Raw genomic sequence first — 25,918 nt, 5'->3', positions numbered from 1 at the left:
TTTGTTCTTATTTTTGTAGGTTGTTGATATTTTCCTTCTTTAGTATTTATTAAGTGGATCACTTTCTAATTCTAAGAATGTTTCCCATGAGCTACATGAAAAACAGAGTTAACTGACTGTGTTGGTTTGGCACAGCCTGGTTTTTGGTAACAGAAGGGCCACTGTGAGGAGCTGCTAGAATCTTCCACCATGTCTGACAGAGCCATTCTCTGATGGCTCTGAAGATGGACATGCTGCTGGCCCAATTAGAAAGGCGGGTAACGCCTCTGTGATAACATATTTAAGAAGAAAATCTAAACAGTGCAGGCGGAGTTTTTTGCCAGGGGTGGTGAAGCACCATCACTGGGAGCCATCCCCGGCATGGTGCATGGCAATGTGCTGCTGCAGCTGCCACCATCTCGGTGCAGCCCGTGGCTTCTCCCTGCCTGGCTGCCCTAGCCAGCTGTGCTGCAGGTGAAAGGGTGGGGTGGCAGTGGCAGCAGCTTCCCCTTCCTGGCACCCTGCAGGAAGAGAGGTGTTAAATAGCACAGCACCGTGGCAGCCACCGCTGCCTTGCAATGGCAGTGGGGTCATCGGGCCGGTAGTAGAAGCATGACAAGTGATTTCCCAACACAGAACCTAGACAAAATCAACTTCTTGGCACTGCAGGATCTTGCAAGAATCTTTGAATTTGTGGGACTTGTTGAGAATGGTGCCTATAAACAGCAGTTTTTCTTCTAGTCAGAGGAGGAAGTGAGGACATGTGAGGGAAAACAACATGGTGACACCAAGGTCAGTGGAAAAGAAAGAGGAGGAGAAGGTGCTTCAAGTGTCAGGGCCAAGATTTTTCTGCAAGCCATGGTGAGGACCACGGTAAAACAAACTGTCCCCTTGTAATGCACAAAGTCCATGGGTGATGCAGAGATCCACCCGCAGCCCATGAGAAAAGTCCTCACGCTGGAACAGGCGATGTTAGAGAAAGCTGTGGTCTAGTGGGAGACCCAAAGAGAGAGAGAGAGAAAGAGAGAATGAGAAGGCCTTTGCTTCCAAAGTAGAGCAGCTTATTTGAGGACTGCATCCCATGGACAAGTGACCCACGCCACAACAGTTTTGAGAAGACTGCCTGTGGGAGGAACCACACAGCATAGCAGAGAAACTACTTGCTTCCGTGAATGAACAAAAAAAATACCTTCAAATTTGAACCTGTTTTGCTCTTAAGAGTGTTTTTTCTTCCAATCCTTATCTCAACCCATGAACCCTTCATTAATCTTTTTCCCTCTCCTCTGCCCAACTATAGCAGAAGAGGGTGAATGACTATCATGGGTACCTAGTGTTTGGCCAAATATCAAACCACAACACTGACTTAACAGAACCTTTGGAACACAATAGAGTGCTATACTTACTTTGGCATTGAGGTAGGAACCCTGGCATAAAAATACTTAAGAAAATGGGAATAGAGACAGAGCCACACTACTTCTCAACATGTTTTGTAAGAATCTTTAGAGAATGGTACATTCATAGAATGCTAGGGTTGAAGGCATCTTAAAAATCTCCTAGTTCCAACCTCCCTGCCCTGGAGAGGGATGCCTTCCACTGGACCAGGCTGTTTAGAGCCCCATCCAGTCTGGTCTTGAATGCTTCCAGAGATGGGGCATCCACAGCTTCTCTGGGAAACCAGTTCCAGTGTCTAACTGCCCTCACAGTAAAGAATTTCTTGCTAACATCTATGGTAAGTCTCCTTTCTCAGTTCATTCCCCCTTGTCCTGTCACTATGTGCTCTTGTAAATAGTCTCTATCTTTCTTTTACGCTCCCTTCAGATAGGCCACAATTAGGTGACCTCAAAGCCTTCTCTTCTTGAGGCCTACTAATCCAAATTCTCTCAGCCTTTCCTCATACAACAGGTGTCCCATCCCTCTAATCAACTTGATCCTTCTCTGGACATGCTCCAACAGGTTCATGTCCCCTCCTGTGCTGGGGACCCAAGAGCTGGACACAGAACTCCAGGTGGGTCCCAGAGACTGAAATGTTATAATTCATGGCTCAAACATTGTTATAAAGATTTTTGCCCATTATGGCAAAATTGTATAACAAAGCTGAGCACCAAAGCCCACCCTGAACGGGTCTCCTGACTGAAACCCTGAACTGTGAGTTAAACTGCCTAAGGCTATTCAAGATAAGAAAAGTGACACTACTGTTCAAAGCATCTCATGCCTAGGAAGTAATGGATAAGGCTAGGAGAGCTTTCACAGAAGCACCAAGCCCAGCAGCTTCAGGATGGAGGTCACAGCTCCAGGCTTATCTGTTGCTAGGTTTGCACAGACACCCCACCAGGAGAGAAGAAGGGTTTTGGCTGCATGTGAAAACCTCCGGTCAGAGGCAGTGAGCATCCATCCTCTGCTGTGCACATCTACATGACATTCATGTGAGGGGTAACTGAGGGTCTGTCATGGCCCATCAAATGCCCTCCTAAAGGGTTCCCTAGACCTGCACCAGAGCATTGCATGTGATGCAAAATAATACAACTGATCCAAAGTCAAACCTGGCCATGGCTCTTCTTGAGAGACAACTGTCCATACTGGATTGACTTACTGATGCAGAGGGAAATTCCTCCACCACTCCTTCCTCCACTGTACATTCTGAACAGCCTGTAGCCATCCACAGCTGTACTACAGAAAGTTATTTCATGGGATTCATCCCACCAACTTTCAGTAATGGCAACAAGGTCGTAACTTTCTAGAAGCACAGTGGCTTCCAATAAGCTCCAGCTTATTGCCCATGCTGTGAGGATTGGTATAAAGGCACCTCAGCTGGAATGTCAGCAGTGCCACCTTCCTAGAGCTGCACCCCTTAATTCTTTTCAGATACTTCCCTGGTGTTTCTCTGTTGGCTCCTCTTACCTCAGGAGTCTCTGGCTCATCTCTGTAAGACGGCAGGTGCACTCCAGCACAGTTCAGACTCTGAGGGCCCTTGCCAGCACCCTGTCCCTCTAACCTTTGCCTCTCATCCTACAGCTTGCCAGGGACAAGACTGATATTGTCCCCCTCTCCCATCAAGTCTAGTTTAAAGCTCTGCCAGTGAGCCCCGCTAGTTCCCAAGCAGTCTCTCCTCCTTTGCTGAGGAAAGTGAGTCCCATCTCATGTCAGCACATCCAGTGCTGTGTGGGCCTTTCCATTTTTAAAAATTAGCTCAGTTGGTTAGAGCATAGTGCTGATAACACTATGGTCAAGGGTTTGATCCCCATACAGGCCATTTGCCTAAGAGCTGGACTTAATGATACTTTTGAGTACCTTTCTAGTCAGAATATTCTGTGTGATTTTGTGTATTCTGTGCTCTCCAAACAGACTGGGCTTTGTAAACTGTCAGTGTCACAGCAGATTTCCCATAAGCATGATCATGGCTTGATCTTTGTGCTCCTGGGGTCTTCCTAACCTAAGAATCTACACAAATTTCAATGGCAATTACTTTCCAGTAATGCCCACAATTATGCTGTTATGTACAGGTGGCATTGCTCTGCCAGTGCAATCAGGCCAAGTACCCATCTTTACCTCTGCCCACAATCCATTCTGTCCAGCCCATGGGCACAGCAACAAGAGGAAAAAAAATATCAGTGTCTGAGTCTCCAAACTGCCACCTACCGTAGAATCCTTTTAACCCCTCAGGGAAATCCTGAGGGCCTTGCTCTGGAAGAATATACCACAGTCTCCACCTTGGCTGAAAGAAAAGGCTTCCCCATGGAGCCCTGCAACACTGATCCACCCCAGTTTGCCTTCTCCATATGTTCCAAATTCTCGTAGTTTCTCCTTTCTCTGTTTCCTCATTGGTTGTGGTATCCCTAGTGGCCAGCCCTGTCTTCCCTGTAGGCCAATGCCCTTTGCCCTGGCCCTTGTGCTGCCCTGTGCCCTCAGACCACTGACCCCTGCTTAACCTTGTGCACACATGGCCTAGTCTTTTGTGGCTGATTTCTCCTTTGGGATGCTGGAATAAACCTTAGCTGGAATTTATCATACAAAGGCCCTTCTGCCTCTCTTCACTGAGCTAGCCATGGTGAGTGGGGTGTGTGGACTTGACTGCCTTGCCTGAATGTCTACCCAGGCGGCTTTTCCACAGGAGATGCTTATTGGGAAATAGGTAGCAGCATCCACCATCTAAACCCCCACACAGCTACAACCAACTACTCCACATCTCTCTCCCAAGGCCGGATCAGCATTGTCCATGTCCTACACAAATGCCTACAGCTTCTCCAATTGCTCCTTAAATATCTGTCTTCATGAAGAGATAGAGATACTGACCCTCCACAGTCTACTCCTGTTTCCTGCACCTACCCTCTCCTAATGCCCTGACTCTTTGCACACTTCCTTCTACATACTTGCATCACATTCATATCTATTTCACACTGGTTTTTAAGGCTAAGTCTCTTTCTCCATACATGCCTTTTGCTTTTTCCAATTGCTGGTAATCCTCATCGGTACACTCTGAAGGAAAGGGTTTCTTCCTGTCTTAAAGGATTTTTTCAGAATGATTTTGGGTTTTTTCTTTTTAATGAGGTGATGTCTTATTGTATTATATTTGGCTCCTGATCCACACTAGTCCTTCTCTTCTTGTACTAAGAACTCCTTTCCCAGTTATTCTGCATTTGGCACTGTCAATAATAACTATACAGATTCAATACATTCTTCTTGGTTTTGGTTCTTGGACTTTTTTCACAATTCAGCCAACCACCTTTGAATTTCAGACTTCTTTCTCAAGGTATCCACAAATATTCCAAGACTTTATCAGTAACTTTTATGTGTGCACTGCTGAGCAATTAACAGAAGGTGACCCAAGAAGGACTCTGCTGAAGTGCATTTTATACCTTTTTCTTATTTTATAATGGAACATCTAGGACAGCTCAGGAATAGCTATTCAAACAATTTTACACAAATCCACAGACAGAACTTCTATCAAAAACAGATTTTCTAGCATTTTTATAATAATGTCCTGTCAAACCATGCTAAAATGCTTATGTGTCAAAATCTAACAGTTCCGTTTCTTCTATAGCCACATGGACAGAAAATACCCCGTTGTAGAAGAAAACTAAATTAGGTAGACACAACTTGTTTTTAACCAACACCTACTCATCTCCTCACTACATGCTGGAAGTTTACAAACAGGTTTTTATGGTTCCTGAGTTTGTGACATGGAAGTCACCTCCTTCAAACTGCAGTCTTTCTCAGCTTGCACTGTGTTTAACTGACAGCCTGGAGCACAGCAATACAAGCCATTGCCAACCAACCTCATGGGGGAGTTTCTCCCTAATAAGTTTGGAGGAAAATGTTGATCTCTGTGTGTTACACAAGAAAGTAATTCCTCTATCTCTGGAACAGAAGCATGTGAAATTCCTTCCATATATAAGGAGCTCCAGATGCTGTAGCTGGTACAAACCACAGGAAAAGCAAATCCAGAACCTGAGCACTGCTTAGATTTCCTTACTGAGTAAACTGTCTATTATTTTAACAATAGCTTGTCTCAGAGGCCTGGCTTTTTTACCTGACGATCTTTTGCACAGTTAGTAGAAAATTACCTGCAAGGCTCTTGCCTTTGTCAGATTTGGACAAAATAAGCACGGAGCTCTGAAGCTATCAAGGAAGTGTAGTGGTATGATGATGTTCCTCTTGTCTCCATGGGAAACCATGTCCATAAATTCCACATAAGAGCAGACTGAGTGACACAACAATGTATGAACCAACCCACCAGCTGTTTTTGAATTTTTAGCAGCCACAGACATTAATTCTGAGTGAGTAACATTCTTGAATTACAGCTATGCTTTCACACAACAGTTATTTCTATCTTGATTATAATTGCTTATGAGGACCATGAATGTCTCAAAAATGGTCTTTTAAATGATGTGAGAGGAACCATGGTAAAAGGGAAGCAGGAGGGGAAGGGAGGTGCAAGGCTACTATGTAGCCACAATCTCACTCCCTTAAATTCAAAGTGCAATCTTAGGTTACACTAAAGAGCCCCCTTTGTTCTCCCAGATGTACACACTCTGACCCAGTTTTGTCTATTTGTGGAAATACAGGCCACTCAGTTTTAACCATTTATTGCTACTTGTCTTCATTGATTCACAGGCTTGCAGTTTTCAAATATTTGTACTAGCTGCAAAAAACAGTTTGATACACAAACTAATCACTATCTCACTAATTAATGATCTTCAATCTAATGTCGTCTCCCCCTTCCTCACTGAGTCAGAATTGCTGATAACTGTAAGGAAACAATTATCCTTATAGTTCAAGGCATTATACTGGCAGCTGCATTCTTCTCCACAAACATGATGCCTGAAAAAGCAAATAATATTTGCTCCAAATACAGTTTAATGTTGCAAAGTATTACATGTTTTCCACAAACATTTAGTATACAGACTTAAATGGAGACGGGAGAAACCCCCAATCCTACACCAGTCCTTACACAGTACTTCTTGAGTTGTTAATGACTGCGAATTGGGTGTTTGCTACCACTGAAAACTAACATCCTTTTGTAAAAAAACTTAAGTTCAACATTAAAGGAATGATGGATATCACATGTCAATATTTACAATACACTCAACACAGCATTACATCCCACTAAATAGACTAAAATACCAACTGAAGCTAAACACCAGGAACTAACTCACTTCCTGCTGGCATGGAAAGAAAACATTCTGGGCCTTTAAAACCTGCAGGTGCATATAAATCACTTTATACTGCAATGTAATACAGCTCCTTGTGCATTCTCTATCAATCTGTACAATCCAGTGCACAAACCCTTCTGTATGTCAATCATATACTTCTTTGAGTACTAATATTATTGTGTAGGTGCAATCTGTAAAATTGTGAATCTTGTAAAAATTGCATGCTTTTTATTTTTTAAAATAAGTGTAGTTATATAGTTTCAGTTATATATGCTAATACTAATTAAATGTAAAGTGTGATAGCTAAATCTAAAAGTGGTGAGCTGCTGCTACAGAAAAATACTCCAACCAGTTCTACAGTGAAACTTTGAACAACACATAGTGACCTTTGTTCACAAAATCTCCCATAAAGGGTAAAATAACTAGATAATAAAAATACGGACGATTATTCTTGGCCTGTTATCTGCATTTATTTACTTCTTCAATAGCTGAATGCTCTACTGAGATTTTTTTACATTACAAAATTACTTCTTTGTGAGTAGTCAGACTCTGCAGAGTAGAAGACAGCAACTCATAGCAGATTAACTAGAGCCCTTTGAGTCAGAGGTTGCTTTCAAGCAAAATATTAAGTAGAAAGGCTCCAATTTTTTGAATTGTACACTATGTCTGCAGTTATTAGGTACCCAAGCAATACTGAAAATAACTCACTTACCATAACATAATAATTTAGCAAACACTATCAAAAAGCCTTACTCAAAGTAGGACCATGTTAGGCATCAGAAAACTTAGCTGGGTTCCAGCCAGCATCCTACCTGTATAAGGATCTAATAATAGAACTTTTGATACCTGAGAAGTGTTTGAAGCTGAGCATTTCTTAAATGGGGGAGAGGAAGGAAAAGGAAAAAATAGCTGTGTTTCAAAGAGTAACAAACATCACTACATACATTTTTATAAACAGGTTTCATACAAAAATTGTATCACCATATGTCAAAAAAAAGATGTTTCAAATCTACTACCAAGTGGTATAAATATAAACTGTTCCATTAGAAAAATTTTATGCTGCTTTTATGATTTTGCAGTCATCTGACAGTAGTCTACTCATCTATTTTGAAGGTCTCATGAAAAAGTCTTATCTCCCACTAACAATTTGCTTCAAGAGTATCAGCATACACCTTACTTCTATGCTTTCTAAGCATAAATTTTAATACAAAAGTTTTAAAAGTTTCAAAATGCTTGAAAATTAATTCAGCCCAAAGTTCTTGCTAAAAGCAACTTTCATAACGATGACACAGTATAGAGTACATTTTTGCATTGATAAAAAACAAGTACAACGTAAGACGTGTAAACAAAAGAGAAAATCATATTTCATGGTCTAATACTAAAAAAGGAAATAACACATTAATGAAAGTGTACATTCAAAGCCTTAACCCACTTAAGAGTTTTGATATCAGAGTTCTGAGGAATGTGAGTAGACCCTTTTTTCCCCAAAACTGCAGCTATTAGCAGCTACAATTGCTCATACTTGAAAAACATGCCTAACTTTGCACCATTTTTTAAACAGGCCTTGTATTAATTGCTTGCAAGACCTACAGTCTTTCCTACAGTCATTCCTGAACCTCAACACTTAAGATTATTTTAAGTTAATAATCTTAAAACTAAATGGACCTAGACACCCCCTATCTTTACAAAATGGACTGAAAAAACCTGGAAAATCTGGATCTTTTGCAAGAATGCAAGATTCAATATTACATCTCACTGCTCACTGAAATCTAGGTCTTCAGCTTGGTTTTTAAGCAGTTATCTACTTTTTTCCCAAGTATAACTAGCAGAGCTCTGGACTATTTTTGACATCACTTGCAATGCATTGGTGAGAAGTCAGCTCTTAAATTAGATGTGCATCTAGCAATCTAGGAGTTTTTATAGTTTAATCACACTGTCAGTCAATGCTGACCTGAGATCATACTGAAGGTAATGTTCACACTTCTGTGAGCACTTCAATGCCAAATTCAAGACCAAACATGTCTCAAGAGGTAGAGAGGGATTCTGTGACATTTCTGCAAGAAGGAAATATGCAGCATACAAGTATTCACAGGACAGTGGAAAATACAATAAAATCCTCAAACTTCTACATAGTTTTAGGGACTTCTGTTAGCTCCCTCTGCATTTACACTGCCTAATTGCACTTACACAGTAATCCAGCTGCAAACACTCATATCCTGCTGTACTTGAGGAAGCAACCATGTATTCTGTGATCCAAAGTGATGCACAGCCTGGTTTCCACACAGCCTGGGGTACACCAGGCTGGGAATAGCATGGGTTTCGAGCACACTCTTGTGGCCAAGTGTAAGCGCAGCAAAATCAGATCTAAGAAGGACACAGGATGGCATGTAGGCATCTTGGACTGCCTTCTTTCGCAAAGGAAGTTACAAAAGAAGTGGATCAAGCACCAGAGGTGACCTACTACAAAAAGATCATTCTTTGACCCTGGTATTTGAAAATAGCTTTTATCAAGAGAAATGCTACATCAAAAACACAGTGCAAAAAACAAAGAAGCCATTTTGTTACTTTAGTGTTCAAGTGCCCCCGTGCTCCTGGCTTCCTCTCTCTTCTTCAGAGAGGAATGAACACACTTCCCTCCTCTTCCTATGACACTTGCAGTGCTGCCTATCTCAGGAAGAAAAGAAAATACAACACTAGTCATTTATCATTATATAAATATTGTCTGTGCTGGAATATAAGCTGAAAATCCATCTCCATTCCGTGGCCTCCAAGTTCATGTAATCTTCACAGATGTTCTTTTGTGTGCGCAGAGGAGGGTGACGTAGGGAACTCCAATGAATGCCCACCTTTCACTGGGCCAGAACTTTATGACAGGGCCCTGCTCAGGGATCTCAGAGGCAGCATCAAAGTAAGCAAAGCAGACACATCCTAGATATGCCGCAAGGCAAATCAAAATGTGCCTGAGAATAGCCACCCACACACCAAGATAGGACAAAGAAAAGGAAAGAAAAAAAAAATCAGTAACATAAATTCAGTAAAGTAATCAACTGTATCACCATACTTTAAAATCAGTCAGTCCTTCAGCATCTTCTCACAAGCCCCCCATAGGATTGTTGTCTGTCCTTTGCATGGAGGCAAAGAATATTTGGAAAAGAAAACCAAAAAACTGTAGTTTACCCCTGGTCTAAACAGGCTCCAGTTTTTTGGCTTCTCTGCACCTGTCATATTTGTGCAGAAATGCTGAGATATGGCACCTCAAGTAAGTAACCATGATTTGCTGGGTGGTAAAAGAGAAAAAGGATCAAAGCCCTTTACCTCTTCTCCACTTCACCATCATTAATCAATCACTAATCCTCATTCATCATGAGGATTACCATCATTATCAATGGCAGTTTAAGTTTTCATAGTCACAGCTATGGTTTTTAGTAACCAGTATGGCAAGGAATTCAGTTACAATTAACGAACGTAGTGGCTTAAAAATACGACCAGGCCTAAATCTGCCACCCTGAATAGCACAAGACTTGTTCTGGGCTTATAAAATCTTACTATGTATTCTGTCTAGAGCTAACCAGAAATAGCCACAAGCAGCACAAAAGGGTAATGTGGTGAGAATGGATCACATTTGAATCAAATTCTGAACTTTATACACACCACTTACCATACACAGTGCAAATAGGGAAAGTTAAATGAGGACCAGATCTCACAAAACGCTTTGTCACTGATCCAGCAGAAAAGAGCTAGCATCCACCAAAGACCTGAAAAGAGACCCAGTTTGTATACACGCAGGTTTTCACACCTAAGGAGAAAAACATATATAAACATTTATAAAACAATGTCAGACATGCATCATTAAAATGATTCCACCATAAATGTACTTAAAAGATTATCTTCATTTACAGTCTGGCTCTGATGCAAGGTAGAGATGATGTAACAAAACAAACCTTTTTATCAGTAGCTGTGTTTTAAGACACATTATTGTCTTAAATACCAGTGTATCAGTGGTCAGCAAACATCAAACTATTCCTATACCTAAGAAGGGGTGTAACTAGTGATTAGCTACATATGCTGTTCATTAACCACCAGCCATGCAGCAAATGCTCAGATTTGCCCATATTTGTTACTGTATAAAGACTTCTGTTAATGCTAAGGCATTTATATTCTTCAGTGAGAGGTACTACTGTTCCTAACAGCATTAAACCATGAACCTAAGCAGATAGGCACATGAATCAATTTTGTTTATCTGATGGATAAAACTAGACTACTGAGGTGGAGTACTTGTGTGTTCTGACAAAGGAAAGGGTGTGTGTATTGAGAATGAGGGTTTCCTGGACATATCTGAAGGAGATAAACACATGCAACTGCATGTCTTTTAAGAGGGTTTGAGGGTTAAGAGGGATAAGAGGTTTGGCCTCAACCTTAAGGTCTTTTAGTCAGGACCTGACTACCTGAATTCCAAGAGGAAAAGGCAATTAACCTGCGTGGTTCAAAGAATTCAAGGCCACAAAGGAAAACTGGAGACTTACTTACCCAGTACAAGATCAGCCATAGCAAAAGTACAGACTGTAAAGACAGGTTTGCTCAGTACCACCATCACATACTGCAAATTACTTTTATAAACTTAAGACAATATTGTAGAGTGTTCTGCAAAGGACTACCTTAAGGTGGAAAGATCACAATGAGAAGAGCACAGCCTGCTGATCTCTGTAATACTCCTGGGTTTTCTGAGATCACCCATCATGGAGTTTTCAGTTTCTGCAGTAACTGTGCTTCAGATGGGTGAGGACATGCTTGCTGAGGAAGCAGGAGACTGCTTCTACTACAATGAAGAGATGTAATGCAAAGAGCACCTGGACATGTAGCCTTTCTTTTATTTCTCAACAGACATGGACACTGATAAGAACTAAAATAGAACTTGTTAGCTGAGGGTCTAAAAGACACATTCATGCTGCCCTGATCCTATCCTACTCTATTCTGAAAGATAATGGATCCCACAAATCTTCCGCTTCCATTTCCCTTTCATCTACACTGCACAATGTTCTCTGCTTAACAAAACAGTTATTCAAATTTCAATATTTCTGCAAACACTTGTGAGATCCAGTCATTTGCTATTTAAGGGACACCTAAATACACACTTTCAGCAGCATTATCTTCTGATATCTTGAAACCTGCAAAAAAACATTCCAGCTTTTCTTCAAAACAGTGCAATGTTGTTTAATTGAATTTTACACAGATATCTCCCTTTCTATCCTAAGGAATATTTAAACTTTTAACTAGCTTAACCTTTTAGTCAAGGGAATAAAGAAACCAGCAATAATGAAGCAAGGCTCCCCCCAGTGAAAATTTCTAGTAGAAGAATCAAATAATAATGGTCAGACCAGAAACTACAGTAAATTTTCACTACTCAAGGCTCAGAAGTCAGCTGAGCAACAATATTCTAGCCACCATCTGCACATGGAAGACATTATCTCCCTGAATAGTTACTAATTTGATGACATTATAATCTCAATGGCTCGGAGTAGGCAAATCAAAGGATACACAACCACCTTTCCACTGATATCATCTTCTAGTACAGTTTTTTCTTTTTAGATACACAGGAACGAACTTGTTGTGACAGAAATGAGAATAAAGTTTAACAATTTCTTTGTCTTTCAAGGACACTTGACTACCTTTCAGTCTCTTGATCATCTCCTACCCACAATACTTCCCAGCCACACACTCGACCTTACCAGGCCCACATCTAAGAACTTAATGCTCTTTTGCGACAATATTATCTTCTCATCAAAGACAAACATAAAGCAAAAAATTTTCATTTGAAAACTCAGTAGTTTTGATTCCCCAGAATTCTGTAGAAAACTGACACAGCCTAGAAAAAACAACAAGGAGTTTTGGCCTAAAATACCAAAAACTTCAGCATGGAACAGAAGCAACTTTTCTTCCCCAAATACCTATTTCACAGAAAAATTTCCACTGCAGTCCACCAGACTTGGATGTGAAGTCCCCTCCTGGCTATGGTAGCACAGAATGGAAAAATAGCAAATCTTTTAAATAATGGTTAGATTCATTTTCCTCCTGCAGAAGGGGATGAGATGACTCCTTACCTCCCAGTTTGCAAGAATGTAACCCTTTAAATTTCAAAAGGATCAGCATAGCTTAAAAGAAAAGCTTTTTATTTGTCTTTTGCACTTACAAATACATCCACAAATATCAGTGGTATTAAACCATTCCAATGCACAGCCAGAGAAGGCCCTATGTCACTTCTCGTCCCTTTTTATTCACCAATTGGAAAAGAAGGTCTATCTCTGTCCTTAATTTTCTCCCTAAAAAAAACATGACCAGGAAACTCCAGACATTTTAGTAATATATGACTGTCCTGGGGTGGCTTTGTGATGCTGGATTTCCTCCCAAACCAGGACAATGACCCTGCAGAAAGAGTTTAAAAAAACAAATACCTATAGGCATACCAATTCCTAGATGTGAAACAACAGTACTCAAACTTAGGAGACACTAACTTGTCCTTTCAAGTTTCTCAGGAGTTCATGCCTGGAAAACTGATACGGAACTGACAGAGAATTCACAGATTATCCCGTGCCACAACCAGATGTCCCTTTGCCCTGTCAGTAGTTCTTTGTGCCATCATCAAAATGAGACATCACCAATATTGTTCCACTACTGACCTTGTCCACAACTAACCTGTGTGCTGTTTCCAAGTGTCTTTGACCACAGAAATACACAGAAGGATGCCTAAAGAGAAACGACTCATGAACACCTTTACAAAACATTGTTTGGAGAGGCTTCCATCGTATAGCAGTGGCAGATCATAACAGGGTAATGTAGCAAACAGGAAAGTCTCTATTCTAACAGACACAATTAGAATGAAGACATTTTGTTCTAACTCGTTTTGATGGACATATGCAACTGTAAGTTGTAAAATTTTTCTCAGACAGTGGAGAAGAGGTGAAAAAAAACAAGTTCAAATGCTAGTACTCTGGTCCTTTTCACAGTGGAAAAAAATGTCTCTGGACAGCTGCTGGTATCACTGTAACAGAACAACTCTCTAAAATGTGGAAATCAGTCTCAGGTTCTTCTCTATTTGCATTCTGGTTTTATGATTTCTACAGCCTTGACTGACACCTATCCTCCAAAATGCAGTGCTTAACCTTCTCTTTGTAACTCTGACTCCATCACATTATTGATATCAGATGACAAAGTCATGCAAGTCTTACAGTACAACTTTGGGAGTTGAAATATCTTCCACATGTGCTTGGGCCTTGCTCCCACTAGCATCCAGACTGCAACCATGCCATCATCTCACCCTTATGCAGAATACATAGTAAAAATGCTGTTGATAAAACAAAACCCAGGCCCTAATTTCCCAATGAATAAACCAATTTGAGTTAAATTAGGTTATGGCAAGAGGTATGTTGCAAGAACACACAGAAAATATCTGACCTACTATAAAGTCCTAGGGAAAAGAAATCCTTGTCAAAAAAATGTCTAAACTGCCAAGAATATTTATACTAGATTTGCTCTTGCTTGTGGTAGAAGCATTTCTGATCTGCTGTGACATGCACTGAAGCCATATATAGTATATCATCTCACAGTGTCCTAAGGATCTGAGAAGGCAATGCTGCCTGCATTCTGGAGAGTTGCACTTACCTCTTCAACTCAGCAATGAGCAAAGCTGTGCAGGGAACTCCCAGTGTCATTAGCGAGATGTTGTTAATGGCAGGCTTAATGAAGGCCAGGCAGGTGGTAACTCCAGACAGGACACCCACAGCAGCTTTAAATCGGCTCCTGAGTAGAGTTTATATGAGCAGAAAAACTTCTTTTAATTCAAAACTTTAAATTACTAAACTCAGAAATTTCAACATTATTAAAATAAGGTAACAAAACTGAGGTCTACCTCAGTGCATAGCACTGTACTTCTTTGAAAATGTTCTGTCTCATCATTCTTCAGGCTCTTAACATGGATTTTTAGGGTATTTTCTTATTGTTAATGCCTCAACTTCTACAGCTATGTCACAGTACAGTTAACTTTCCTTTATCTCTTTAGAGCCTTCAAAGATACTGAAACTTACATGCTAAATTGGAACATTTCCTTAATCAAATTCAAGAGTAGGTGAGAAACTCCCAGACTTTTTTACAAAACCAAGATTTGGTATATTCTTAGCAAATATGAAATCACTATTGCACCCTACATAGACAGCCTGACAACTTTTAAATTAAATATATGTTAACTGTTGTTTAAACTCCAGGTCTGCACTTCAAACAACCCACTTCCAGTCTATGGCTGAGAAAGAGGATCACCACCCTGCCTTTTAACTATTGGCTCACAGCTCTTTAAAACTGCTGTCCAAGGATGGCCTTCTATGTTTGAAGTAGGGTCTCAATCTGTTTGTACAGTACCATTCCATGGCCACAAGTGCTAGGCTCATTTCATTTGCCTTTTGCTTTAAAGTTTTTCATTCTGCTGGAAAGCAACAAGTTATTTAAGTAGGAAGTTCTGATTTGACATAAATGTCTCAATGAATAAATACATCACAAATTGATCATCATAGATAACATTTTCAGCAGTGAAAATTCAAAGTGTGATGAGGATGATCAAAGTGAACAGTACAGCTGTGAGCACACGATACACATAATACTAGAGGATTAGTCAGGCAAAGCAAAAAACTTGAAAGTATTAACCAAACCTGTTCTAGGTTAGGGCTTTGTCTTGGGTTATAATGTAAAGTATGCATTCTATCACCACCAATAGCACCTTCTGATGAGCTGTTAATGGTTAGTTGTTTCCAACAGCTGCCCAATGCACACTCAGCCTAAAGCAGAGTCATCTCCACTCATGGACCATCAAGGACTCCCCAGAATGAGCCACAGAATTACATCATCCCATTGTAAGATATTCACTCTGGGGGGAGGAACTTAACATTCCTACCTGTATATAATCTGGGACCTGGGACACCACAATACCACCACAGGATTCCCAGTGGACAAGAGCTCTCAATGACCACCACTGGACCTCCAAAGAAGAACCAGACCTTTCTACAGGATCACTGCTTTGACAAGATCACATCCCTCACTCCAATGGGACAGCTATCACCACCCTGACCAACAGGGTCATATTCTGACTTTGTCAGTTTAAGCCAGTGTTTCTGTACTATTGCCTTTATTGCAAATTTTTCCTATTAAATTGTAATTCTTACTTGGAATCCCTCACAACATGTTTGTGTGGAGTTAATTCCTTTGGCTGGTTTGCCTTCAAACTAGCACAGGTTTGTTGCCCAGTGTCTGCATACTTCAGAAAGGAATCAAGACCTTCCCTAAAAAGTAACTGTTTTGACACATTCTCTGAGAAGTGAAAGGATATGATAGGATCTTTCATATCAGTATTTACAATTTTAACACAAAGTTAAACAGAAACAGTATTTTACCCCAAAAGTGTTGTTATTCCTTTACAAACCAATAGTTTACCGTCCTTGTCCATACTGTGAACCCACCCTGCAATATCAGAAGACACTAATTGGCAAAATGTAACCTCTAGGCATCTGAGAGCTCATTTACAGAGTTTACATAAATTACACATAAATTTAGGACTCTGAATTCTTCACTTGGACTGAACATCTAAGAGTCACACCATAAACAAAGATACCACTAAAGCTTGTTAAGTTGATGATGTTCTGTAATAATATTATACTGTAATATGCAGAAGGACTAAATTTACACCAATGCAAAAAAGCCACATAGAATCATAGAAGATGCTGAGTTGGAAGGCACCCAGCAGAATAACACCTCCAGTTCCTAGCCCTGCACAGCACCATCCCCAAGAGTCCCACCATATACCTGAGAGCACTGTCCAAACGCTTCTTGAACTGTCAGGCTGGTGCTGTGACCACTTCCCTCGGGAGCTGTTCCAGTGCCCAACCACCCTCTGGGGTGAAAAACCTTTTCCTGATATTCCACCTAAACCTCCCCTGACTCAGCTTCAGGCCATTCCCTCAGGTCCTGTCACGGGTCACCACAGAAGGCGGACTGGCTCCTGACCCTTCTCTTCCCCTCACTAGGGTGTTGAAGACTACAGTGAAGTCTCCCCTCAATCTTGTCTTCACCAAACTGAACGAACCAAGTGACTTCAGCCACTTCTCACACAGCTTCCCCTCAAGGCCCTTCACCATCCTTGTTACCTTCCTTTGGATGCTCTCTAATATTTTAATGTTTTTCTTATATTGCAGTGCCCAAACCAGCCCCCAGCACTGGAGGTGAGGCTGCCCCAGCTCAGAGCAGAGCAGGACAATCCCCTCCCTTGCCCAGCTGGCCATGCTGTGCCTGATGCACCCCAGGACAGGGTTGGCCCTCCTGGCTGCCAGGGCACTGCTGACCCATGTTCAACTTGCCAGGAACCAGGACCTCCAGGTCCCTTTCCATGGCACTGCTTACAGCATTTCATTCCCAGTCTGTCCATACATCCAGGATTGCCCCATCTCAGAATCCAGCAATTTCTCTTGCTGAACTTCACCTGGTTGGTGATTGCTGTCATTTGTTGAGGCCTCTCTGCCCTCAAGGTATTTAACAGCTCCTCCCAATTTAGTGTGGTCATGAAACTTACTTAGTCTTGTGTCAAAGTCCAAGTCATTTATGATGATGCTGAAGAGAAGTGGGCCATGCACATAGGCTGTATACAGTAATCATAGGTACACTGTACCCAGTGCAAACTATTTTGAGGTATGGTCAGTCTAGGCACCAAACTTCTCTCCATGCATTAGCAACTTCTAATCTGGCATATTGTCAAGAATAAACCAACCAACCAAAACCCCCAACAATCAAACAAACAAATAAAAAATTCGGGCAGAGAGTAACACTGTAAGAAGGCAAAAGGCAACAGTCTTAGCAATCTTCAGAGAGAACAACACTGATGCTGCAATTCAAGCCTCTCCATTACCTCAACTTCTTTGCTGCATAAAAGAGCAACACAATGGTTTTATTGTGGGGGAGGGGCAAACCACAACCAAATAGTTTAAACTGGCTATAAAGTATTTTTTTATACCTGCAAGAAAAAGAAAACAATCCCTTTACAACAATAGGTTTCTAAAGAAACACTCAGCCTTTGAATACCGAAACACCATTCTTAATCACCATTTTAAAAATTCAGATGAACATTCAGCTGACTTCCATAGGTTCACTTGTATATATCCTTCAGGATATACAAAAGGAAGAAGTAAACGATGACTTCTCCTACGTTAGCTGTAAGTTATATAAACTACTCATCATAAAAGTCTCCCTAGAATCAACAAGAACAGACATTTCTAGAGGCATGTTATCTCATCTAATCACCTGAAGTTACAGGAAACAAATCCCACTACCAGCAACTGCTGACTCAGGAATTTTTAACAAAATAGGCTGAATGAGATACAAGCAACTGGAAGACAATGGAGAGAGAAAAAATAGCAGTGACAGTGGTAAGACTGATAACTTGGTGCAATTATGTGCAGATTTAAGTGTTAGCACAGGAAATTCAAAAAACATGAAAGTGCACATGTATCATTGTATGATTACCTGTCATTGCGAAAAACTCTGGGCAGGTATCTCCTAGGGAACCACATGGCAAGAGCACACATCAGAACCCAGAGAATAGCCAGCTCATCCAGCATCTGGCCCAAGAAACTGAGGGTAGCATGAAAATAAACAGATCCAATTCCTGGACGAATGAATCAAGAGACAGTATTATGAACAGTTGCAGTACTGGAAATAGACTGAAACACCCTGCTCATGCTCAGAACTTCACAGGAAATGGTAGCTACAGGAAATGGTCTACAAAAGGTTACAAAAAACACCAACTTTATTAAGAGGCAATCCAAGCTATCATACTCTTGCTAATCACGAACAAAAGTACATTACAAAAGTAGATTACAAAAGTAGCAGCTAAAAATCTCAGCTCTACTAGGAAAGATGTGCCTGAATAAACACCACATGGAAAAGTATAAAGCAAAACCAATTAAGAAATAAATGCCAAATGCTGCTTTGAGATTTCCTCAAGAGCACAAGAATGGGTAAGAAAAGAGAAAAAGCAGCAGTATCATGATTACTCTCTACCCATGATACTGATTTACAGGTGGAAAGTGTCACACTACCCCAGAGGGCTCAGATTATCCCCTTGAAGTGCCTCCAGGAATGAACAAACTTCAGAATCTCACATCTACATCTCTGGGCCTTCTCAGCACAAACCCTATTCCTCTCCTAAGTTGCACTGGCATTTCAGCTCTTATATAAGCAATGAGGGTCAGCACTGCTGCAGAGTAAACCCAAACACAAGGAAAAAAAAAAGTATGCAAGGAAGGATTGGAAGGGAACAGAACTATGGTCAAATTTCCCATCAACCTCAGTTTGCAAAAGGCATTTTCCCTCCAGAAATTATGGCCGCTTTGGCTTTAAGCAAATACAAGCAAATTCTTCCATAGATGTCAGGACTGCTTTGTTTTAAAAAACAGTCAAGTACAAGCAGGAAAAACTGATGTCCTCTCTCAGTTCACACATGAGTTGGCAAATACAGAGTAATCAACTTACCAACCACGACTAGCAGAATCCATATTAAATATATTCCACTGTTGAAGCAGATTGCGTATTGACGGAACAAGCACATACATATGGGTGGTAAAATGAAAAACAAGATGTTGCTTATCTAGGAAAAAAAAACCAAACAGTCTCACAAAGACAGAAAATAAACAAATCTTAAATATCTTTAGGCTTTCTATAATAACATTTTGTCATTCAGTGAAGCCCCAGTTCAACAAATTATGACCCTCTATTTCTGCCTATGCTGAGCTGTTTTTGCAAAAGCATTGATTTGTTTAACATCATTAAATTAGTAACAGTATAAAAACTTTCAGCAAGATAAGATGTGGCTATTCAAGTCACAACTGAAGTCAGTTCCCAAAGGAGTTTCATTGAGAACCTACATTCAAGACTGTGGCAATTCAGAAAGCATACAAGATCAAGCTATTGAGGACCAGTGACCTGTCCTCTCACTGGCTATCAAGCCTAGAATGGAAAAAGCACTAGAAGTACTGACACAAGACAGAGCTAGACAAGCTTTGTGGAAGTCAATTTATTGAGCAATAGTTATTGTCTGGAAGGTCTGAAATACAACACTAGGCTAAAAGTTAGAACCCTTTTTGTACAGGGTAAAGAGAGCCTGGAGCTTTAAGTCATTTTATACTTCAATTTTTTTCCCTTGGTTCTCCACTACAGAACATGACTGAAAACTAGTTATAGAAAGGTGGAAAGGCTATAATTAGGACCACTGCTAGGTGGTCTAATTTTTAAATTTAATACGCTTGATTTGAATAGAGACATGTTTTCTGGTTTTTCTTGCTTACAAACAATCTAAAGCATGATTCTGTAAATACTGGAAACAGTTTACTATCAATTAGCAGGAACTGTCATTGTAATAGTGATCACTTGGTTCTTCCCAGGAGCTGCCAGTGCTGAGAGCCAGCCATGGCACAGTAATTGAGCAGTTATGAAAAGACTCTATTGCTGCTTCACAATGGGCCAAAGGACAGGAGGAGTCTCCAGCCTCAGGTTTCTCATGTTTGCCTGCTGAGCCCAAGGACAAGAGAATATCACCCATGACAAAACTGCTTTGAAGCTGATGTAGAAAATAATACTGGGTCAACAACATTCCTTTGGGACAGATTGCCTCTTCACAGGTTACAAACTTGTGCCAACAATAATGAAAATTTATTGGAGAACTAGTTAAAGAATAACATAGGAATTTTTTCATTCAGCTACTGTTGTCAACCTCTTAACACAGTCTGAGAAAAGATTTTAAGAGGCAGATCAAGTTGTTTAAACTCATGTAAAGCAACCTACACATTCAACAAAACAGGTTCACCTGAGAAACTTTCATTCACAAAACACCCCACCCAGTCTCCATGCAGCAGAGACTGTCAGCAAAGTTGGGAATACAGTCATGGACCAGGATCCCAGTGCATGATGTCCTGGCACATACACAGAACAGGAAGACTTCCCTCACTCCAAAGCAGGTAGGAAGCATTTACAGTGACAGCAGGGATGATGGAATATGAGTGAGTCCTCTGGGGGCCTGGGAGTGCCCTATGCATTTTAGGCTTTTACACACAGTTAGGCTGAAGGGAGGTGTCAAGGAGCGAAAATAGGTGATTATAAACCAAGTGGTTTGGAAGTAAACTTTTCCATCTCTACAGCTGAAACAGACCAGCAAACAAAATCAGAACAAGCAATCACAGCCTATCAAAATTTGGCTAGAAAGTCCTTATTCCACCTAGGAACAAGATGATGAAGGACACACTAGATCTACTTACCACAGCTGTAGCAATGTAGATTTATGCAAGTGATTAGCCAACAAGGGAGCAGTTCTGTGCTATGGTAGTACTCCTCTGGGAATAAACTCCCACTCATGCTAAGGTCCTGCCTGCAAACGCAAGAAATCCCTTGCAGACTGGAGCCTGAGCATGACTTGTACTCTTTGCAGTGGTCATCAGGAGGATTTCCTAACATCTCAGAAGCTGTTATAATTGTAGTACTAAAAAATATTAAAGTATGGCTTCAGAAAGTACACTGCATGTGCATTTTTTAATATTAATACATAACTGGCCTCCATGACTTGGTAATGTACAATTCAAATACTTTGATAATTACAGTAAGTGCAAAAATTTACATCAGTAGTCCAGAAGATTTCCTTTGGCATCTGCAAAAGGCAATGATTAGATGTTACAGTTATGAAAAATAGGCAAGCAGTCCTGCAGTAACCGTCCATTCTTTTGGCTTCATACAATTCTGGACCTTTAGTTTTAATTTTCAGCTAATTAATTATATAATAGAAATTCAGGACATAAGCCTATAGGACAGCAAGAATAGGCTTGCTTAGATCATGATCATACAACTTCAGTCACATCTGGCCACTGTCTTGACACAGATGTTTCCTGCAGTCCTCGTGTATTTGTCACTACTGATTACATCTCCCAGAAAGCAGCTGCAGAATTCAACTACCACAGAAAAACCTACTGCACCATGTCCTTCTGAGCAGAAAGCAAAACTGGACTAAAGCAGCTGCCAGTAGCATCAGAGGGTGTGTATCCTCCACATCCTGGTACCTAAACATGACATTCACATACACTAAAACTCTTCTGTGGTAAAAAAAAGATGCTGTGGGGAGAGTACAAATACTCTCACACTCTTAAGACTACCTCATAACTTTTTACAACTTTTATTTCCATGCCACCAGGGAGCAAAAGAAGAAGAATAAAACCCTTGCAATTCCCTCAGTAAATGGAAATTACAAGCATAATTAAATGCAACATATTGAATTGCTAGATACTGACTCTCCCAGGAAAAAATACTGTTTTCAGGTATTTAAAACATAAGCAATATCTTTTATTTTGTAAATACCTCTTCACAGAGAAAATTGTTTTGATCATTTGGAGACTTTTGTTATGGTGTGGAGTAGGGTTACACTGCATCAGAACACATTACTTTATTCATTTCAGAAGGAAAAAAAATTAAAAAAATTTACTGTTTTTATAACTATTCCTTCAATTTGAGCTACAGAGCGTTCTGTGGCCTCACTTCAGCTAGACAAAAATCATGTTAAGTCTAGCTTGTGTATGTTTTAAAAAATTAGTTTGATCAATTTATACAAAACTTCCAAACAGTTTTCTCCTACAGATTTAATTCTGTTGAATGCTTTTTGTTTTCTGTTTAAGCCCCACCAGAATACATAATTAATTTTTTAAAAAATACATAAGCAGCAGATAAGCTGTTCCAGTTTGTGCTTACATGAATATTGCATGAGACCTCAACCACAACTCTGACCTCAGCCATGGCATTTTAAAATGCGGATTAGCAAGGTTTTAATCTAAAGCTTAATGACCCAGATGCCAGATTCAGGTCTGCTGAAGAGAGCTTCCTGGAACTTCGAGGGAGTTTGAATCACTCAGAACAAACCCACCCTAGAAAGAATATAATTTAGGCGCCACCTAAGGTACTTTTTAGAGTAGGGCCATAACTGTCCTGTAAGCATCTGGTTTTTTGAGGACACAGTTGCACAATCCCATCAATCCACTGCAACTCGCTGTTTTAATTTTCAGAAGTTGCCAACAGAGAAATCAAGCCATAACAATAACTTGGTATTGCTGAAGAGAGCCTAAACATGACTACTCTCAACACTGCCTCTTGTTCTCCTCCTCTTTCAGCGTACAGCTTACTGATTTGTACACAGCTGCCACAACACAGCAAGCTCCAGGGCAAACTTTCTTCTGTGTCTGTCGACCTGTCTGAAGCCTCAGTTATTCATCTGGACACAAAAGTGCAACTTCTAGCACTTTGGTAAGCTTCTATACTACTGCTAATCAGCTCAGTACAGTGTTGTGATTTAATCCCACCCAGCAACTATGGACTGCCCAGCTGCTTGTTCACTCCCTTCAGAGCAGGATGGTGGAGAAAATCAGAAAAGTAAATGTGAAAAAACTTGTGGGGATTGAGATAAGAACAGTCCAATAGAGAAAATATAAACTCTTCACACAAACAAAGCGAAATAAGGAATTCATGCAGCACTCCCCATGGATAGGCAGGTGTTCTCCATCACCAGCAAAGTAGGGCTCCTATCACACATAACAGTGATTTGCAAAGACAAATGGCCTAAAGGCCCCAACTGCTTCCTTCTCCTTCTTCCAGCTCTACATGCTGATCATGATGCCATATGGCCTGAGAAATCCAACGAGTCAGCTGGAATCAGCTGTCCCAGCTGTGTCCCCTCCAAATGCTTTCTGCACCCCCAGCCCCCTTGCTAGTTGGGTGAGGTGAGGAGCAGAAAAGGCCTGAGTAAGCCCTGCTCAGAAGTAATGAAAACATGCCTGAGTCACCAACCCTGTTTCCAGCACAAAACATACCCCCATACCAGGGCCTATAAGGAAAATTCACTCTACCCCAGACTGAACCAGCGCATACAGTAGAAGGATACCCATCTCCCTGCATAGCTGGCTACAAAACACATTTGCTGTATTCAATATCTTGTTTATCCTGACCTTTTCCTCCCTTTGTTTTTGGTTCTTGCACGGTGACATCAGACACACAAAAAAAGCCGACAGTTTCCCTCACACACCCTCAAAATTCTTCAGTGGCATGGACCAGCCACCATCTTTAGGACTTTAGCAGCTAAGTACAAGAAGAAAACAAGCTAGCAATGTACACACTGCACCATGGAATTACTTGCTCTGCATGTCCAGAACCTCCTGGGATACACACTCCATCCAGGGAAGCCAGACACCTACTTCTTTCATTACGTGTTGGCAGTCAAAGAGACATGGCTTGAAAGGGAAACAGAGTTCAAACAAGGATGGAATTTGGGGGGGAAAAAAACACTGCCCACTTTAAAGTATAAAAGAGACAAAGCAGAAGCTCCAGCTCCTCATTTGTGCACACACTACCTCCTATAGAACAGAAAACAGACAGCATTTGCAGGTTTGCCCCTGTGATTCTCATGGAAGGGCAAACCACGCAAAAGCCCAATGGATTATCTTATTCTAGTGGATCTGTCACTGCCATTCTTTACATCAACAGGATGTCAGGAGCACTTCTCCCTTTCCAAGGCATGTGGTAAAGGGCAATCTGGCTCTGCTGCTCTGGCTGTTTTTGTGAGTTCTCTCCAGCAGCTGAGAGGTATTGGGAAGGTGTGAGAGGACTCAGGGGGAAGCTATGACTAACTGGAAAGAAGCAACAATGACATTATTCCTCTTTCCTCTCTTCCATACTTCAGTTGCTCTCTGAAACAGGTATCTCCGCCGCTTCCAAAAATCCACTCCTGACTTCATCCTGCAACCTAAAGGCAAACTCTCCATGAAACCTTTGCCTTCTTGGAGTCAAACACGTCTGGGAGAAACCCAGTTTTGCCTCCAAACACCAAGGTACTTTTTAATCTTGACCCATCACTGCTATGCATGCCCATCAAGGCGCTGACACCTGTTTGCGTAAATGGGTGATAGACCAGGGCAATCTAGCACCAAAAACTTGGTGCTTGGCCACCACAAGTCTCGACAAAGACAAGGACAGGGCCTGCTACACACTACTTACCGGTAGTAGCATGACTAGAAAATCTCCCCGTATACCTGAAAAACTAGGAAAAATTTCCTTAATTTTAGGCATGCCAGCGACCGGAGAAGAAAAAGAAGTCGAAAGCCATAGAAGGGCATGCTACAATCCCACGAAAACTCCACAGGAGACGGAGCTGGCAGGCAGCAGGAGCGCCCCGGGCTGCAGCGGGTCCTGCCTGGCGCCGCACGCTCGCCCACCCGCAGCCCCCGGCGCCCAGGCAGCCGCCGCTCCCGCTCCGCCGGGCACCGCCACCGCCACCCACCGTGTTGTAGAACTCGGCGATGGCAGGCACGATGGTGTAGTTGTCCTCACACCAGTCCACCTCCGAGCTGCCGGCCCGCAGCGGGTCCCACCACAGCAACGCGCCCATCGCGCCCACCCGGCCGCCGCTCCGGCCCTGCCCTGCCCTGCCGTGCCGTGCCCGGCGGCGCCGCGGGGCGGTGACCGCGCTGCCGCCCGCGCCTCTCCGCCGCCCGCGCAAGGGGCGGGGCGGGGCGGGGCGGGGCCGGTCCTCCGCGGGCAGAGGTAGCGGGGCCCCGTTCCGCTTGGCTTTCCCGAGCCTGTCCTGAAGGTGCCGGGCGGTGCGAGCGCCTGTTCCCCGCTCCCTGGCGGCTTGAGCAGCCAACTGCTCCACAGGCGTGGGCAGCATGCCCGCCGCCCTTGTACGCTTAGAGATATCTCACACAGAATCACAGAATTGTTATGTGTGGAATGGATCTCTGGAGAGGATCCAGTCCAACCTCTCGGCCAAGGCAGGATCACCTGAAGCAGGTGACACAGGAACACGTCCCGGTGGGTTTTGAGTGTCTCCACAGAGGGAGACTCCACAACCTCCCCAGGCAGCCGTTCCAGTGCTCTGCCACCCTCAGTGTAAAGAAATTCTTCATGTTAAGGTGAAACTTCCCGTGTTTTAGTTTAGGGACATTATGCTGTGCCACCAGGCACTACTGAAATTTGTCTGGCGCCATCTTCTTGGCACCCACATTTGAGATTTTCCTATGTATTGATGAGATCCTCTCTGTCTTCTCCAGACCAAACAGTCCCACCTCCCAGAGTCTCTCCACCTAAGAGAGATGCTCCAGACCCCTGACCATCCTCCGCAGTAGCTCCTTGTCTCTTTCGTGCTGCGGAGGCCAGAACTGGACAAAGGACACAGGGTCAGTTCC

General features: G+C 41.9%; 1 protein-coding gene across 2 annotated transcripts; it reads right to left on the bottom strand.

The window, feature by feature from the left end:
- Window positions 1-6,046: 6,046 nt before the first annotated feature.
- ACER2 (alkaline ceramidase 2) lies at window positions 6,047-25,187 on the bottom strand. Of its 2 annotated transcripts, none has more exons than XM_036403590.1 (6): window positions 25,015-25,187; window positions 19,188-19,302; window positions 18,180-18,321; window positions 14,286-14,423; window positions 10,288-10,425; window positions 6,047-9,589 (listed from the first exon to the last, which is right to left on the bottom strand). In XM_036403590.1, exons 1-6 carry the CDS (start codon window positions 25,120-25,122, stop codon window positions 9,403-9,405), a joined length of 828 nt encoding a protein of 275 aa, XP_036259483.1. In that variant the 5' UTR covers window positions 25,123-25,187; the 3' UTR covers window positions 6,047-9,402. The 2 variants fall into 2 exon arrangements, with proteins under 2 accessions (XP_036259483.1, XP_054373922.1); XM_054517947.1 differs by lacking the exon at window positions 25,015-25,187 and adding an exon at window positions 24,732-24,751.
- Window positions 25,188-25,918: the final 731 nt, after the last annotated feature.

Source organism: Molothrus ater, chromosome Z (genome assembly GCF_012460135.2).
Source record: "Molothrus ater isolate BHLD 08-10-18 breed brown headed cowbird chromosome Z, BPBGC_Mater_1.1, whole genome shotgun sequence".
Taxonomy (NCBI): domain Eukaryota; kingdom Metazoa; phylum Chordata; class Aves; order Passeriformes; family Icteridae; genus Molothrus; species Molothrus ater.
This window is presented reverse-complemented; position numbering and strand designations above follow the sequence as displayed.

What these genes read in the sequence shown, in the direction of transcription:
- ACER2 (XM_036403590.1), bottom strand. Translation starts at nt 25,122, where the DNA reads ATGGGCGCGTTGCTGTGGTGGGACCCGCTGCGGGCCGGCAGCTCGGAG. An exon ending in GATTCTGCTAGTCGTGGTTG is followed by an intron (nt 18,322 to 19,187) that starts GTAAGTTGATTA and finishes TCATTCGTCCAG; the next exon opens with GAATTGGATCTGTTTATTTT. An exon ending in CCCTATTTGCACTGTGTATG is followed by an intron (nt 9,590 to 10,287) that starts GTAAGTGGTGTG and finishes GGCTATTCTCAG; the next exon opens with GCACATTTTGATTTGCCTTG.